The 16,902-nt window shown below is 41.9% G+C and overlaps 1 protein-coding gene across 1 annotated transcript in view; it reads right to left on the bottom strand.

Annotated features, from left to right (window-relative positions):
* BLTP1 (bridge-like lipid transfer protein family member 1) overlaps nucleotides 1–16,902 on the bottom strand; it is a 169,645-nt gene that overhangs the window by 20,920 nt on the left and 131,823 nt on the right. The window contains exons 72-77 of the mRNA XM_054989703.1: nucleotides 15,903–15,999; nucleotides 11,264–11,425; nucleotides 11,025–11,164; nucleotides 8,889–9,063; nucleotides 5,668–5,871; nucleotides 5,166–5,222 (exon numbers count right to left, since the gene is read on the bottom strand). Coding sequence (XP_054845678.1) covers nucleotides 5,166–5,222; nucleotides 5,668–5,871; nucleotides 8,889–9,063; nucleotides 11,025–11,164; nucleotides 11,264–11,425; nucleotides 15,903–15,999 — 835 coding nt within the window. The remainder of the gene's footprint in view (nucleotides 1–5,165; nucleotides 5,223–5,667; nucleotides 5,872–8,888; nucleotides 9,064–11,024; nucleotides 11,165–11,263; nucleotides 11,426–15,902; nucleotides 16,000–16,902) is intronic.

Below are 16,902 nucleotides of genomic sequence, written 5' to 3'. Positions count from 1 at the left end.
AAGGTGTATGTCTATGTATTATGTTTTGATGTGATAAACATTCTAATTGGTAGCTTAAACTTCTTATGATGTCATCAAGATGTCTGAAGCCAATTTTCCTACCTTGTCTAATTTGAGCTATTATTCTTGAACCCAGTGACCCATTTCAAATTTTAAACACTGTTAGAGAGCTAATAAATTCCCTTCAAATGACTAATACTAATAATTACTACTATCCTTTACTGTTTTTGTGATGTAAAGCATAACTCAAAGAAAAAGTCAGTTTTTCCTATATTTTTATAGGGTTCACAGCATATGGCACTTTGCCTAATCTAAAGACAATTGTAGCTTGTTGTTCTGCCTTTCCAATAAGCCACAGCATGAAGAAATTCATTGTGATATGCCATACTAAGGTACAGGAGAATGGATCCACGTGATGATTTTTATACAACGTAACTAGATAACAGGTAATTTTATGTTACTGCAAAGAAACATTTTTAAAGTTTGTGAGTTCAGCAAATGCTCAACGTGTTAGAAGATGATTACGATGATTACAATGTACCAGAATCCATTACCAAATTCTTATATGCAATACTCACTGCAACACAAAAGACAAGTAATAGCCCTGTATGTGTCTGAAGGCTTGTCTCCTCCTCTGGTCAGGATCTGGTATGTGCTGTTACCCCTGGCAAGACAAAGCCCTCCAAGCATATACTTCTTCCATTTGCAGTAGAGTGTATAACAGAAAATGCTGAAGTGATCAAGATCCAGTATTTCATACTCCCAACTTCAAGATACAGTTTTCTGCATAAAAAAGCTTGCAATGTCAGAAGGAGATGCTCCACTTCCACCTAGTATTAACACTGGAATCCCTACCATCTTAGCATGGCATAATATAGGCCAGTTAGAAGACACACTCAGTGACGAGGCAACATCCCACAGAATCAATGAGACTGCTAACCAGCCAAAGATCATTGGGCTTCATTTGCTCAAGTGAATGCCTTATGTCATGTGTTGAAAACCAAGAACAGCCATTTATGTCACCAATGTACAATGCTGGCAAAAGGGAGGGTCCACCACTAATTTATAGACTAGAGGTCCAAGACATCATTCTTCTGTGCCTTACAAAAGAATCTCATATGGCTTCTGGCATACATGTCTAACCATGAAGATCAATGAGCATTCAGCTGGACAGGCTTTAACATACTTTTTCATGATGATCTCAGAGTTGTGCAAAACAACATTGGCTATTTGCCCACAATAAGTACTCCTGCAACTGAAAGGTGAACATTTTATGAGGTCCTGAACCAGTCTATCAACATCATGAAGTCTCTGCAATGGCCCAAGATTGTGTGTGTTTGATCAGGCAATGTATGCAAAAGCAGTAGAAATCATATGGAAAGTTTCAAGATGCTGGACTTTGGGATTTGTGCATTGAGCTGACTCAATGCACGACTGCAGAAGGTTCAGTAGCTGGGGTAGTATATGGTCACAAGTATAACCACGCTGTCAAGACTTCACGAGTTAGTTTATGAAGTGTACATGTGGCTAACCTGGGAGGGTTTCTAGTCACAGTTGAAGGACATTCATGCGGAAGATATTGGGTATCTGGATGAAATGTTGAATGACAGAGGCAACCTTTGTCAAGATGAATGCACAGCTCTGCTGAATGAAATCCTTGATAATCCATCATGTTCAAGAATTACAGACCTCTTTGAAGACTACTGTAATTACCTCAGATACGAAGACTGTCTGCATTCTGAGTATCCTATCTGGACATGGTAGAAAATTTTCTCAGCTTAATTAGAGCATCCCAAGAAGGTGATTGGATGCTTTATGCCCATTACCTTCCACACTATTATGCCCAGATGACTAGTCTTTCCCTTGAATATGAAGACATACATGAGAGTTTCATGCAAGACGGATTTTCAGTGCAGCTAAGATCTCACCAACTCATCTGGGCAATTTCCTGTAGACCACAGAAGAAAGAGTAAGCAAAGATTCTCAAACACCAGGAAGAACAGAGAGATTTAACCTCAATGCAGGAGCTATCAGTGTCCTGTGCTCTGCAGGGCCAGACTCCTCAGGAGTAAGTCAGTTGCTGGACAGCTGAGCTCAGAAATGCGGAGCAGCAGGGGCCTGGAGCTGCAAACTGGAAGCTGGAGCTGAGAGTAGAGAGCTAGCCCCTAGTAAAGCCATTGATCCAGCAATGTTGCCTTCTCAAGCCTCAGCCTAAATAGGTTGAGTGGTAATATGGCACAGCTGCATCTGCTGGCAGGTGTACAGGCTCTTGAGGTTGTGCTTGGGTTCTGGCCAGGATTCTGTGAAGACTCGCTGTTCTCAGCACTCTGCTTTGGGTTTATAGGGAGGTTGAGTGCAGCCACTCTGGCACTTCGCCTCCTTTGTGCTACCTTAGCCTGGACTTTTTGCCACCACAGTCTCTGTGGAGTGGAGGAGGGTCCTGAGGGACTGGACACCTTTGCTGCGTGGCAGAGGCCTGTGATTGTCTCAGGGGGCAGCAGTGAGGGTTTGCTTGCAATTTCTGGCAGGGTGGCTTCTGGTGATGATGAGACATCGTCAACAGGTGTCTCTGCAAAGTCAATCCCTCTCTGATCCTGCTGGTATTGGTCCCCTGGTCCAGGCTCCTCAGGCTTGTCTCCTGGATACTCTTGAGTCAGGCCACTCTGAGCCAGGATCCTCTGAGTCTGAGTCACTGAGCTGGTCACAGCGGGTCAAGACAACCAGTATTATCTGACATCAGAATACAGGAGCGCATTTCTGAAGAAGCTGAGAGGCATGATTGTTCAATGCAGCAGTAAGATGACACATCTGGATTTCCATCTGACTAAAATAAAAAATGAGGAGGCAAATGTCCCAGCTTTAGTTGACCTGATGATGAACAATTGGCTGAATCCAACAAACCACGATCAAACAAATCTGGCTGACTTGACCACTGCTGTTGTAGATACCTTGAGGTTGTTAGGGATCTTCTCACAGCTCATGAAATTGGAGAAGCAGCATATTTGGAATTCAGAAGATGCATTTGGAAATAAGCTTACAACTAGCAATTTTGATGCAAGCTGTCGAAGCAGAACCCGAGACCATTTTCCAGGGTCAATGAAAAAACAAAATGCAGTTACGATAAGCCAAAGGAAGTTGATCTCAAGGCTGACCAAACCCCCTGTGGGCATATGGTCCTTGTTGCCCAAAGCAGATGGTTGCTGTGACAGACTCAGCTTCATTTTTTATTATTTTTTATTATTATTTTCAAAATAAAAGGGGTACAGAAAGAAGAGGGGGAGATACAGGGTCAAAGGAGGGGTAGGATTTTGTACTACAAGAGTTATTAGAATACAGAGTACTCAAAACATATCTTATTCAGAGTTAATCAATATTAAAATAAAGAATACATATACTATCCCAGCTACTGTATATTTTCACATTTGCCTTCCCAAACTAAATACATCATGCAATCTACCTCGTCATTAATATTTGCCCATTTCCATCTTATCATAGCTTTATATTCAATATTTAACAATATATCAATATATAATCCTCATTCCATTATTGCTGCACTATTTCATCTTAACTCTTTATATAACTGATTACTATAGCAATCCTCTCTACTTGTGATAGACTCAGCTTCAGATGCTGAGATTTCCAGTCAGTAAGCTATGATTGACATCTCTCCTCCCCACCCCCTCCCCAATGTGGCTAGCCTGAAATGGCAGTTGGGGATGGAATGTTGGGGAAGCTGTCAGTTGGAGTGGGAGAGAAGAGAGTGGAAGAGAGTTGGAGCCTGGCTTTAGACCACAGAGGGTCAGCCAGAGAATCCTCTGTGAGAGGAAATAATGTTTGTGAAACACTTTTAGTCCTAGGACTAAATTGGGGGAAACCAGCACTAACTCCTGCTTAGACTCAAGAGATCTGGGAATCATAGAGGGCCAAGGAAGTGGGTAGAGAGGAGTCTCCCCTTCAGTGCCAGGAACAGGGTTATAGCTCATAACTATAACGCCTGCCCAGTATCTAGGACGGGCTTGTCTCAGTGGAGCACCCATAAGGTCTGGAGAGGAGGGAAAGTCGTGCCGTGTTTGTGTTTGAGTATATAAAGTGTAACATCTGTGAAGCAGTGTCAACCTCTGAAAGAAGCCAGCAACCTAGTGTTATACCAAGTGTTTTGTGCCTCACACCAGTGAAGTTCTTGTATAAAAACCTTTGTTACATCAGTTCAAACATCTGCCTACATGCCTTTTGATTTTAACCTTCTGTAAATAAACCTTCAGTTACGTTTTGAACCTCCCCAAGCCTTGTGTGCCAGTTTCTGCTAAAGGGAAGCGCAAACCCCTGATGTGTCCCCTACTAAGACTTGGCTGGGTAACCATTCCATTTTTAATAATCCTTAAGGGTGGGACAAGAAGGAAAGTTGAAGCTACACATCAACCACACTACCAGAGGCTGCCCAGCCCAGTATACAGCTTCATAGGCTTAAAGAGCAGAAGTTTTACCTCAGGGTAGGGGAAGGTCAGCCTAAGCCTGAGTTGGACGTGGGTTTGTGGCAGTTGTGTATGAGAAATGTCTCAGCTCATCTTCTGGGAACTTTGCCTTAGGCACTGGCAAATGTAGATGGATCCGTTTGGAAGATTAACAAGGCAGTGCCTGCCAGAGTGTTGGAAAAAAGTGTTTATCCAAAGTTACTTATTTTCCAGTTAAACTGGATAAAAATCACATAACATGGGCATCCATTCTCATGTACCTAACTTTGGCATATCAAAATGAATTTCTGCACACCATGGCTTATTGGAAAGGCAAAAGAATAAGCTACAATTGTCTAATATACTTTAGGTGACTATTTGAATTAGGTAAAGCACCATACGCTATGAACCTTACAAAACTGTAAAAATGAACTTTTTCTTTGATTTCTGCCTTACATTGCAGAAAAGACATTATTAGTATTAGTCATTTGTAGGGAAACTTATTCACTTTCCAACATTGGTTTAAAATTTGAAATTGGTCACTTGGTTCAAGAGGAATAGATCAAATCAGAAAAGGTACGAAAAATTAGCTTCAGCCATCTTGATGACATCATAAAAAGTTTATGCTACCAATCAGAATGGATTTGATCACATCAGTATATAACACACAGACATACACCTTTCAGAAAAACATAAAGAAGTTTTCTACCTTACCTGATACCGACATCTGGTCTGGCCCATGGACTATTGCCGTAGAACACCAGGGTCCACCTACAGTTACAAAATTGAAAGAAAGAAATTGAATTAGAAACAAAACAAAGTGACAGCAACAATATACAAACATGCCCATTTTAAAATGTAGATGTGCTAGGCAGGTAGCAGGCAAATTTTCCAGTAGCGCTAGCATCAAATGGTTTTTCACCACTATCTACATCATCCAATTTATCATCCTCATCATCATCTGAATACTAACTGCCACAGAGTTGCAGAGTTGGGGGACAAATAGCGTTTATTTTTGCCTTACTAACAAATGATACCAACATTACCAAATGAAAAAAATTATGCTCCAGCTACACAGCAGTATTCTTGCCTTTGTGGAATATCTGACAACTGTCAAACAGAAGGCAGTCAACTGACTCCTCTACCAACCCTATTTGGAGTGGACAGTATTCAAATTTTGCAATGAGCCATGTTTGCTTGTAAACTGTGATATTACCTAGGGACCCTGATCCAGCACTCAGGCCAGTCACACTGGTTTTCTGCTTTCCTGCTCCATATGGATGAAATACATAAAGGGAGAAATCAGACATGCAGGCTGTGAAGCTCAAACCAGAAGAGCTACTACTAGAACCGGTCAAATCTGATTGGCTACTACTATGTCGTGTTCTGCCAAAGGGGCTGCCCAATCCAGGTGATGAACCTATAGTGGGTGAAAAAACACAAGTTAATGATATTAAAGCAAACATGTCCCAGCACAATCTTCAAATTCAGCCAACAGCACTATTTTGATTATTATTAAAATCTGCAACACCAATCTTTATGACATGGACATGCTCTTGGTGCCTGTCTGTCAACCAGGAAATGTCTTTTGGTCTTTGAAAAATACTCCTAAGAATATTTATCTGGATTACTGAGCTAAAATTACTTGGAGAAGGGGAGCTTAATATTTTCAGAAATTTCAATTGATACAGATCATTGCAGCCACAAGTGGGTCATAGCTCTAGTCTTGGCCCATCTACACTGGCTTCCAATTTGTTTCCAGGCAAAATTCAAGGTGCTGGTGGTTGCCCTTTAAAGCCCAATATGGTTTGAGTCCAGCATACCTAAAGGCTACCTTCTCAGTCACGGCATCTAAATCACGGAACACCCTCCACAGGGATATTTGCTATCCCCTTCTATCACTGTTTTCCGTCAAGGTGAAGACTTGCTTAGTTTCAGCTGGTGTTCCCTCAATGATCCCTCTTTCCTGACATATGTTTTAATTGTTGTCTTTGGGTTTTATATATGTATTTTAATTTTGGTTTTAATGTCAGACTTTTATAATGCTTTGTTTTCCAATTGTTAGCTACCGTGGCCCTCGTTGAACAGAAAAACAGGATGTAAATTTGGTAAAAAATATTAATAATACATATTGGCTGGGAATAAACTAGGTATTCTAGGTTGCACTCCCAGTGGGATATACTCTCTTCCCCTGAATAGATACCACTCATGGTCCACACCATATCACAAACAACTGTTTTTGAAACTTATATTCTCACCATTTGAAAAACATCTTGACACAAGGCAACTCTTTCAGAAACACAAGTCTTGAGTTCCCTTATTTAACAATATGTATGGTGCTTCAAAGAGCAAAGAGAAAAATGAAATGTCCATGTCTTATTTATTTTACAAAATTTATACCATTCGTTTCCACCCTCAAAGGACCACAAAGGCAGCCTTGTTGTGCTTGAGCCTACATTTCAACAGTAGGAAACAGAGGAAAGGAAAACAAACCATTTCTAGTGATGTCAATAGCAGTTTAGTATATTCTCAAATAGATAGGGATGTAAAACTTCTAGAAATTTTGAAGCCACGGAAAAAAGGGCTTTTTTCCGAAAAAAACCCCAAAGATTTGAGGGGGAATTGAAACATATGCAATACCTACTTTCCTATCAAATGTAAACTTCTTTCACCAATTTAAGTACATATAATGCATTGTTTTTAACTTTGTATATAAAATTGTGCTCTGACTTGGTTAATCCAGGCAAGCCCTATCTCGTCAGATCTTGGAAGCTAGTAAGGGTCAGCATTGGTTAGAAATTGGATGCAGGTTGGATGAAGACTGGATGCAGGTTGCAGAGGCAGGCAATGGCAAACCACCTCTGTTAGTCTCTTGCCATGAAAATCCTACCAGGAGTTGCCATAAGTCAGCTATGACTTGACGGCACTCTCCACCACCACATATAAAATTGAACTACCTGGCATATTTATGGAAGTTAAAAGTAAAATCTTTGTTTTCTATAAAACTGCAAGTAAAACCAGTATTTGAGAAAGAGTTGTAAACAGTTGCACCTCTGAAAGGTAGGAAAAAATAAAAGTTGAAGGCAGAAAAATTCTGTAGTAAACAAAAGACAGAAACTCTCTCATCAAGTCACAGGCTGGTAGTCTAAAGCTAAACTTTACAACATTAAAAACACTGAACTCTTCAATACTGTATTATCAGTAAACACATTATATCATATTAATTACAGCCAAGATTGTATATTTAAACAAAAATTCTTGAAAATATTGCTTATGTCTACAGAATAAGATTTTTTTTCAACACATCCCAAAATTTCCCTTTTTTTCCCCACTGGAAAAATTAAGGAAGTCCTCAAACTTTTTTACGCTATACATTAGGAATGAGTGAAATACTTTCTAAGACAGACTTTTCTTACTCAAAAAGTTTTTTTGTAATGCTACCCCAAATTATCCCAGTTTTCCAACTGAAAAAAAGTGAGAAGTCCTCAGAACTTTTCACCATCACTCCTAATTTTGCAATTGTTCCCATCAGGAAAACTGTAAAAATGCCCTTGGAAAAAATGAAAAAAGAATTTCCCCTTTTCCCCACCAGAACCTTCACATCTTTATACACAAATTATTTTTTATCATCTGTCATGGCCATCTCCAATCAGCTCAGCAACTCAGAGTCCTCAGGGGAAGAGCATGAGGAGCCAAGGCCAGCAGCTGAAGAGCACCAGAGGGACCAGAGAGGGCCTAACACTGCAGAGGTGCCAGCCAAGCATGTGCCAGTGGCACCAAAGGCCATCCAGCCAGAGCCTACAAGAGAGTTCTCACCGCTGGCAGCTGAGATGGCCACCAGCATTCTGCCAAGCATGTCTTGAACCTGGGCTTATAGCCCCATTCCTACTCAGCAGGAACTGCAGCAGCAGAAGGCCCAGGCTGAGGTGGCCCAAGGAGGCGAAGTGCAGGGCTGGCTGCATGCAGTCCCATCATGGATCCAGAACAGTGCTGTGTGAGCAATACCTCCTTGCATAGTCCTGGCCAAAGCACAGTGCAGCCTCAGGAGCTTCAATACCTGCCAGCAGTGCAGCTAAGCCTGATTACCTCCTAGCTTTGAGAAGGCTGTCTTGCTGGATCAACCAGTTCACTAGGTGCAAGCCTTGTACTCCAGCTCCTTATTTTCAGGTCCAGTTTATGCTCCCAAGTCTAACCAGACCTGAGGTCTTACTCCAGAGGAGACTTGACCAGGCCTGCCTGCAGAGTGCAAGGTAGTATTTAACTACTTCTGTCACGATTTAGACATGATACTAAACATAAAGACCAACCAAAATACCTACATTTATACAATAGTACTTGTAACCAGATTTTCTTTCTTTGTTCTAAGCCCTGACTAGTAATTCATTCATCTAGGCTATGGACTAATAATTTAAAAGCATTTTAAATATTAAGTTTTACCTGGTGACACAGTTTTAATCTTTGGTCCACTCTGTGCAGCGTTTTCTACAGGGCAGGTTGTACCTAAAGTTTCCAGTTCCCCTCGATTAGAAGAAAATACAAGATCAAGTGAAGGAAGCTTCAGCATACATTCTACCCTTGATACAGGTAAGCAGCTGAACTTGATCTGTGATGGCTAAATAACAGGGGGAAATAGAAAAATGCAGAACAGTAACTCTGGCCATAAATCACCATAAAAACCAACTGTATTAATTAGTGTTAGATTATGATATACAATTAAAATACAATTTTTAAAAAATGTGATTGATTTGAAAATGGCTTCATATTAACAAAAATTAAATCTCTTGCTTTCTTGTGCAGAAATATAAAAATAAAAGCTATTGAAGTCAATAGTGTGCCACATTCTAACTCTTTCAAGGTAACTGTTGCTCAGTTTGGGAGCAACAAAACATTTTAATTTTTTAAAATTTTAACTATTTATACCCTGAATATTAATATTTGCAAAATGGCTTACACAGGTAAATAACATTGGAACCACCATATAAAATAAAATGGCAGACATGCATCATAAATATTTATAAAAATGGGGAATGTCTTTGGAAGGATGTCGCTGAGGACCTTTAAGGTGACTGAGAGCAGCGAATGCAGCGGAAGGATGGCTTCATTTGCAAGAGGTGAAACTTCACTCAATGTGTAGTTTCACATATTTAGAAGCTAGCTGTCATAGGGGCCAGAAGCTGAAAAGAATATTTCCCCAGCAGAAACTAGTATTGAACCTTAACAGTATGAAAGTTAACTGCGGAGTTAAACATTTGTGAGTAGCCAAGGCATTCACTTCTGATGTATTTGGCCACTAATGCACTTCTAGTATCACTTCCCATACTCATGGCATACTATAACAGAATCCCACAATTTGTTCAGGATCAGTATGACTCCATATACAGAACTTTAATTTCCACCATTCACTCCAGTCACACTCCATTTGCATTCCAGTAAAGGGAGGGAAAGCATGAACCAGTGGGGCTAAACAGCCCATAATACTGTTGAAAAATATGAACTGATACAAGTTTGCTCAAAAGACTGAATGATTTTTTAAATCTTGTGTTATCTCTGGGGTACAATGCAGCATCACAGCTGGAAGAAGGTTTAAGACAACAGCTGAATTTTAAAGACTGACTCCAATTAACATTTTGGAGTATTAGGAAGTGATCTAGCAAATCTAAATGAAGTGATCTAAGAACTGAACAGCTTCCGAATGCACAGTGAATAAATAAAACTATCAGTTTAAGAGCAGTTTCTCAGAGTATGCCCATTCTAAATATTATCAAGAGTAGAGATGGGCATGAAACGAACCACGGAACAAAATTCCGTATGGAACGGCTGGTTCGTTTGAAGAGAGAAGCACGTTCCATGGGACCACATTTTTCAGGAACAAACAAATTTTTCCAGCCATTCCGTGGCCGATTTGGAGTTTCACAGATCCCGCACTGGTTTCGGCCCATCGGCTGAACCCAGCACGGGGTCTGTGAAACTGACAGCACCTGCTGCCCAGGCTGTCAGTTTCACAGACCCCCACACTGGAACCGGTGTGGGGGGTCTGTGAAACTGACAACCCAGGCAGTAGGAGAAAGGGGCTGTCAGTTTCACAGACCCCGCGCCAGTTCCAGTGTGGGGTCTGTGAAAGTGACAGCCTCTTTCTCCTGCTGTCAGAGTGGCAGGCGAAAGGGGCTGTCAGTTTCACAGCCCCTGCACTTGGTTCAGCCAGTGCAGGGTCTGTAAAACTGACAGTCCAGGCAGCAGGAGAAAGGGGCTGTCAGTTTCACAGACCCTGCGCTGGTTTCTAGCATGGGGGCTGTGAAACTGACAGCCCCTTTCTCCTGCTGCCTGAGCTTCAGCAGCTGGTGCGGGGCAGTTGAAATGCTATGAACCACAAACCAATTCCCGAACTGGGAAAAGGTTGGAAGTTCACAGTTCGAAGTTCCATGGAATGAATCACATGGTTCGGGTTTTTTGGTTTGTGCTCATGTCTAGTCAAGAGCATTATGATATTTCAAACAATTCCCACCCATTATGCCATTGGCTTCAATGGGAGAGAAACCACCTCCATGTCATAATCTGTGCTGTCTTTCTCCTCACCTGAACTCTTACATAAACTACCACATCCACGGGGAAGGACGAGTATGCTGAGGTTGATGAGGACACCAAGGAGGCACTGGACTCTTCTAATGGATCCTGCATATCGAACTGCCCAATATCCTCATCTTGTGAGCTGACGGCTTTCAATAGTACAAAGAAATTAGTTTTAAAAATAATGCAAGGGAAGTTAAAAGCAAATTACAACTGTGATAGAAATGAGTTATTTTGTCATGTGATACCTGCATAGTTCCTTTCTATTGGTGTTATTGGAATGGTTTCAAGGGCCTTTTCCAGGAAGTCCAACAGGCAGGGGCTAATCACCATTTCCTCCGGCAAAGACTGGAGAGCAACCCAAGCGTACAATTTTGCTGTTTTCACACCACCACTTCCCTTTCCTTTGGCTGAAAGTTTTTTAAAAAAAATTGTTTCAACAACTTTAATCAGAATACAAATGAAAGAAATAGGTTTTCCAGCTCACTGGCTTAAAAACATATCTTTGCTCATCAGCAGCCAGAATCCTGGCCTTCTGCATACACGTCATCAATGGGGAACAATTTAAATGTATGTGATTGGAAACACCAAGAAAAAAGGCCACCAAATCACTGAACAAGTTTTCTATAAAATTAAACATAAGCCAATTAAAGAGAACAATTGAAGTATGTATGCTTGCATCTCCACAGCCCATTTGGCAGAAAAGCAATTATGCAAGGTTAGGGACAGGTCTTGAGAGAGGCTTGATGGTCTTCTGCCAGTTTTCTTCAGCTTCAGAAAAGGGGGAGGGAGTTTAAGTTGAGCCTATAGTCATCCTCCTCTTTCCCTGGCTGAGCAATGCAGCCAGCTCATGCAATGTTTGAAAAGGGATTCAGAGGGAAACCAGGAAACTCCCGGACAATTAGCCTGACCTCTGTTCCAGGCAGATTAGCAGAAACTGTTGCTAGCTAAAGACAGAATTATCAAACACACAGAAGAACAAAGCCTGCTGAGGGGCCATCAGCACAGCTTCCAAGACAGAAAGTTCTGCCTCTCCACCTTTACAGAGTTCTTAGGGGTTAACAAACACAGAATAAAGGTGATCGAGTAGATATTATATGCTTGGACTTCCAAAAGGTTTCTGACAAGGTATCTCACCAAAGACTTGAGAGTAACCTTAGCAGTCACGAGAATTGGTTAAATGCCAGGAAGCAGAGAGCAGGCTTAAATGGACAGTTCTTGCAGTGGAGGAAAGTGAGCAATAGGGTTGGTATTGAGACTTTTTAATGTGTTCAGAAATCATCTGGAATTGGGGGGTAAGCAGTATATTGTCCAAGCTTGCAGGTGATACCAAATTATTCAGGATGGTGAAAACCGAAGTGGATTGTGGAGAGCTCCAGGAAGACCTCTCTAAACTGGGTTAGAGAGGAATCGTGTGAGAAGAGAACGGGTCCAAAGGCAATGAGGAGGAGCAGGGCAGATCAAGTAAAGGAGGAGTAAGAGAGAGAGACAGAGAAAGGAAAGAGGGAAAGTGAGGAATCAGAATGCAAAAAGAAGCTAGAAATCCTGAGGAGTGGCAGAGTACTCTGCCGCTACAACTGCTCTCCCTGGAGGCAGGAAAGAACTGGAAGGGGTGTTCCAACTGCCAACAGGGAAGAGGAAGAAAAAGTGAACTTCCTGCCTCCCTGATTGGATGAAGGGAAACACCCCAGGATGTCTTCCGCCTAAGAAGGAGAACAAAAAATTCTTACTGTAAACATATGCAGAAGAGGTACGAACTGGCCAAAAATAAGAGGGAAAGAGAGCTGGGCATTGGAGTGGATAGATTAGTGAAAATGCTGGGAAATTCCACGTTCAGAGGCAGTGAGCCTCTGAATACCAGTACTAGGAAGCAACACCAGGGGAAGGCCTTGACCTCTATATTTTTTGTTGGCTATCCAAGGCAATTGATTGGCCACTATGTGAAACAGGATGCTACACTAGATGGGCCACTGATCTGATCCAGCAGGACTCTTATGCCTCCCTGGGCCCTCTGTCTGCTGAGGAATAAATGCACCCATGTGGGCCTCACACCGCCTTTGTCCACTGCTCTTAGGGCCACTCGTGATGCTCAATCCCTACCATTATTAGACATGCTGCCCTGGCACAGTCACCTGTGCCAGAACATCTCCTGCAGCTTCTATCTCCTCAGAGCTTGCTGTTTTGGCTCTTGGTGCGTCAACAACCTGTGCCATTGGCAGTAGCCGAGGAAAGTACTGTAGGAGGTGAGTAAGTGAAGTTAAGACTTCCATATAGAAGCAATCAGGGGGTTTTATGAGTTTAAACAAGAGACCTATGCAAAAACACAATTCAAGAATTCCCATCATTAGCCCATGTGCCCTTTTAAGTACAGAATTCAGTGTAGTTTTGGAAGCTAGTGTAAAATTAAGGATTTCTCTTAAGTTCTCTCCATATGCAGGACCAGGGCTGGTGCCAGGGTTTCTGGCACCTAAGGTCAGATACCTGCACCTGGGGGCAGCTTCAGAGGTGTTTCTGCCCCTAAGTGTGTGCACGCACACACCCAAACTGCGTGATGATGTCACTGCGCGTGATGTTATCACGCAGGGTGTGCCGCTACAAGCCGGCTGCCCCATTGGCATGGCAGGCAGCTGGGATGGTGCGCGGGTGGCCTCCCCGCCCTCCCGCTCAGTTGCCCCACACCACCTGCCACGCTTGGCTGGCCTGCAGCTGTGTGCTGGCAGCAGCAGCGGCAGCAGAGGGCAACTGAGCTCAGCTGCGGGCCAGGCGCGGCATGCAGCTTGGGCATCACAGGGTGGCTTTCCAGCCCTCCTGCTCAGTTGCCCCACACTGCCTGCCACGCTTGGCTGGCCTGCAGCTGTGTGCTGGCAGCTGCAGAGGCAGCACGGGGCAACTGAGTTCAGTTGTGGGCCAAGCACGGCAGGCAGCCGGAGCGGTACACGGGCAGCTTCCCAGCCCTCCTGCTCAGCCGCCAGCACCACGGTGCGCGCCCCTGCCCCCAGTCAGCGCTCAAAGCGGCTGCCGGCACCACCTCCATGGACACGCCAGCCCTGTGCAGGGCAATATGCAAGATCACTTATTTGAATAGAAGTATCTGGAAGCAATTAGTGGGCTGAAAAGTTTTTGTTTCATTAATGGAAAGTAAACAGCAATACAATTTTTATGGACAGAGGCAAAATCTTTACACATAATACGAAAATACGTATCATATTTGATGTTATGTTTATAATGCTTGACCTCAAAAATCTCACCTTGAAATGTCTGCAACTAACTAGACTATTTACAGTCCATTTAAGCTTGACCTTAAAAACCATGTATTTTTAGCCTTGGTTCATTCTCCTATATCCAAAAGCAAGCTTTAGCTCAATGTGTTTTATAAGAAGTCATGGATTCAGTTTGAATTAATATTATAGACTTTTAATATGTTTGCCAGGATTGCATCTAAACATTGTAAACCGGGTTGAACCTCTATCTTCAAATCAAAATCTATCTGAGTGAAAAGTTGCAGGACTCTAGTTTTCCAACAATACATGCAGAGAATAAAACTGAAAGAGAATGTTCAAGAATAAATTTTTATACGTTCAGGATCTAGATCCCAGTATCAGATTTTTAGCATGTAAATTACTTGATGTGAACGTATATGTTTTTTCAGGAGTCATGCAAATAAGATACATCCTAACCAAATCATGATAGATTAGACCAGGGGTCCTCCTCAACCTTTGTGAGCTTGTGGACGTCTATGGAATTCTGACACATGGGTGGTGCATGCAACCACAAAATGGCTGTCATAGAATGTGGAGACAGCCATAAAATCACTGCTGGAAGAGGCAGACCCAACCAAAAATGTGAGGAAGTGACAATCAGAAACCCAGATGGGCAGATGTGCCACCCACGTTCTAAAAACATTTGGCAGGAGCCATGAGAGGTGTCAGCAGATGCCATGGTATCTATGGGTGCCACACTGGGGACCCCTGGATGTCTTTCCCACATCTTGTGGTTTTCTGCAGCATTTTGTGCTACATGGTAAATCTGCTCCTGAGGGCCGGGAACAACGTGGAACTACATCATAAGTACAAAATGCAAGGAAATCTTGGACACCTTCCCCCCGACACCCAGCACAAGCATATCTGCTTGTGCAGTGTGGGCCTCCAAAATTTCTAGGGGTTTTGTACTTGTGCTGTAACCCCCATACCATACCTGATATTCAGAAGCAAATTCCTATGTAGCACAAGGGGCTGTAGAAGACTGATAGAAATAGAGCAAAAATCCCTTCTGTAATTGGAACTCTACTTATGGTTCTTTGAAACACTTATGGTTCTTTGAATCCAACCTGATACTTCTATAATAACAAAAAGAGTCTGCATAATTTACTTATTTAATGCAATCTCAACTATTTCTCATTTGTACAATGGGGAATTACAGTAGTTAAAATGTGGAAAAATAAAATTAATGCATTAAAAAGCAAAAGTTGTTATTTGATAACCAAAACAAAGTAATTTTATCTCTAAAATATGCACATTCTTTAAAAAACTGGAGTTCAGTATACACAAATTAACATTTCATTAATATTTCAAAGCTATTAGGCAATGATTTTAAGTGCTACAAGCCACTGTAGTATACACTGAACTAAGGACAAAATGGAGGACAAATGTTCTTATTTGGTGAAATAAAAGTTAATTCAAAGGGGAAATCTAAAGCAGAAATGAATGAAGAGTCAGCCAGGTCATAAACAAGAATACAGATCTAAGCTTTGATCACAACATGGAAAGAATTAAATCGAAGGGTATAGTTGAAGAGAGAAATATCTACCTGATGGGATGGGTGGGGGTTGGGGAGGAAGTAAAGTTTTAGCCTTGAGGTGAGAAAAAGGCAGGGCAGTATCTTTCATACCATACAGCTTGGATTCTTTGGAAAGGGTTCTTGGCAGTGATGAACCACGGGATGCATTTGGCGATTCAGTCTTTAACATCTTGGAATTGTAATGTAGCTGAAAAGAGACAAATTATTCGTTTCACATCAGCACAGGCATTCTGTTACTAGAGGCATTCGTAGCCCTTGCCACTACGTAAACAGAAAAATTAATTTATTACAATAACACATTTTGGAATATGGGACATTTGACTGAATAACATTTAATAATTAAAAACTTGTTGTAATACACTAGAAAAAAGTGTAGTAAATTGGAACATGTTTTTAGCTGTCGCTTTGCCCAAGTTTCTTTTCTCTATGCTGGGTTTTTTATGTATTTGTGTTTTGATTGGGCTTTATTCTTTACTATGTTTTAATGAGTTTTGGATGTTGCCTGGAAAATAAATAGATTTCCAGTTTAGGCTGTAGTTTGCACTCAACAGAATCAGAATACTGAGTAACAGATATTCATGCAATTGTTGGTAGAAGTATTGTTGGTAGAAAAAAACCAAACAACAAAGCTTTATGAAGTGTTCTTTAAAACCAATATGACATTGAGGTCACATAAATGTGACCTTCTGGGCATGGAGCAGGGGTCACTGGGGCAGTCGGGGGGGTAGTTGTGAATGTCCTGCATTGTGCAGGGCGTTGGACTAGATTACCCTAGAAGTCCCTTCCAACCCTATAATTCTATGTATTTAGCAAAGCAAAACAATAGCATCACTTAGGGATGCCAGGTCCCTTGGGGTTGAAACCGGGGGACAGGTTTTTTTTGGAGGGGGGCATACCTGGAGGACTCACCTTGTATACACTGGAGCACTTCCTCATTGCACTAGGAATGACATGATTCCCAGTGCAACGCAGAAGTGAAAGGACCCGTGTGGGGCTAATTTGATAAAACACTAGACCTAGCCCAACATTCTGTTTCCACCAAGGTGGAAGCCTTATCACAACAGACCATTGTTCCCTGTGCTTAACTTGA

Source organism: Eublepharis macularius, chromosome 10 (assembly GCF_028583425.1).
Source record: "Eublepharis macularius isolate TG4126 chromosome 10, MPM_Emac_v1.0, whole genome shotgun sequence".
Taxonomy (NCBI): domain Eukaryota; kingdom Metazoa; phylum Chordata; class Lepidosauria; order Squamata; family Eublepharidae; genus Eublepharis; species Eublepharis macularius.
This window is presented reverse-complemented; position numbering and strand designations above follow the sequence as displayed.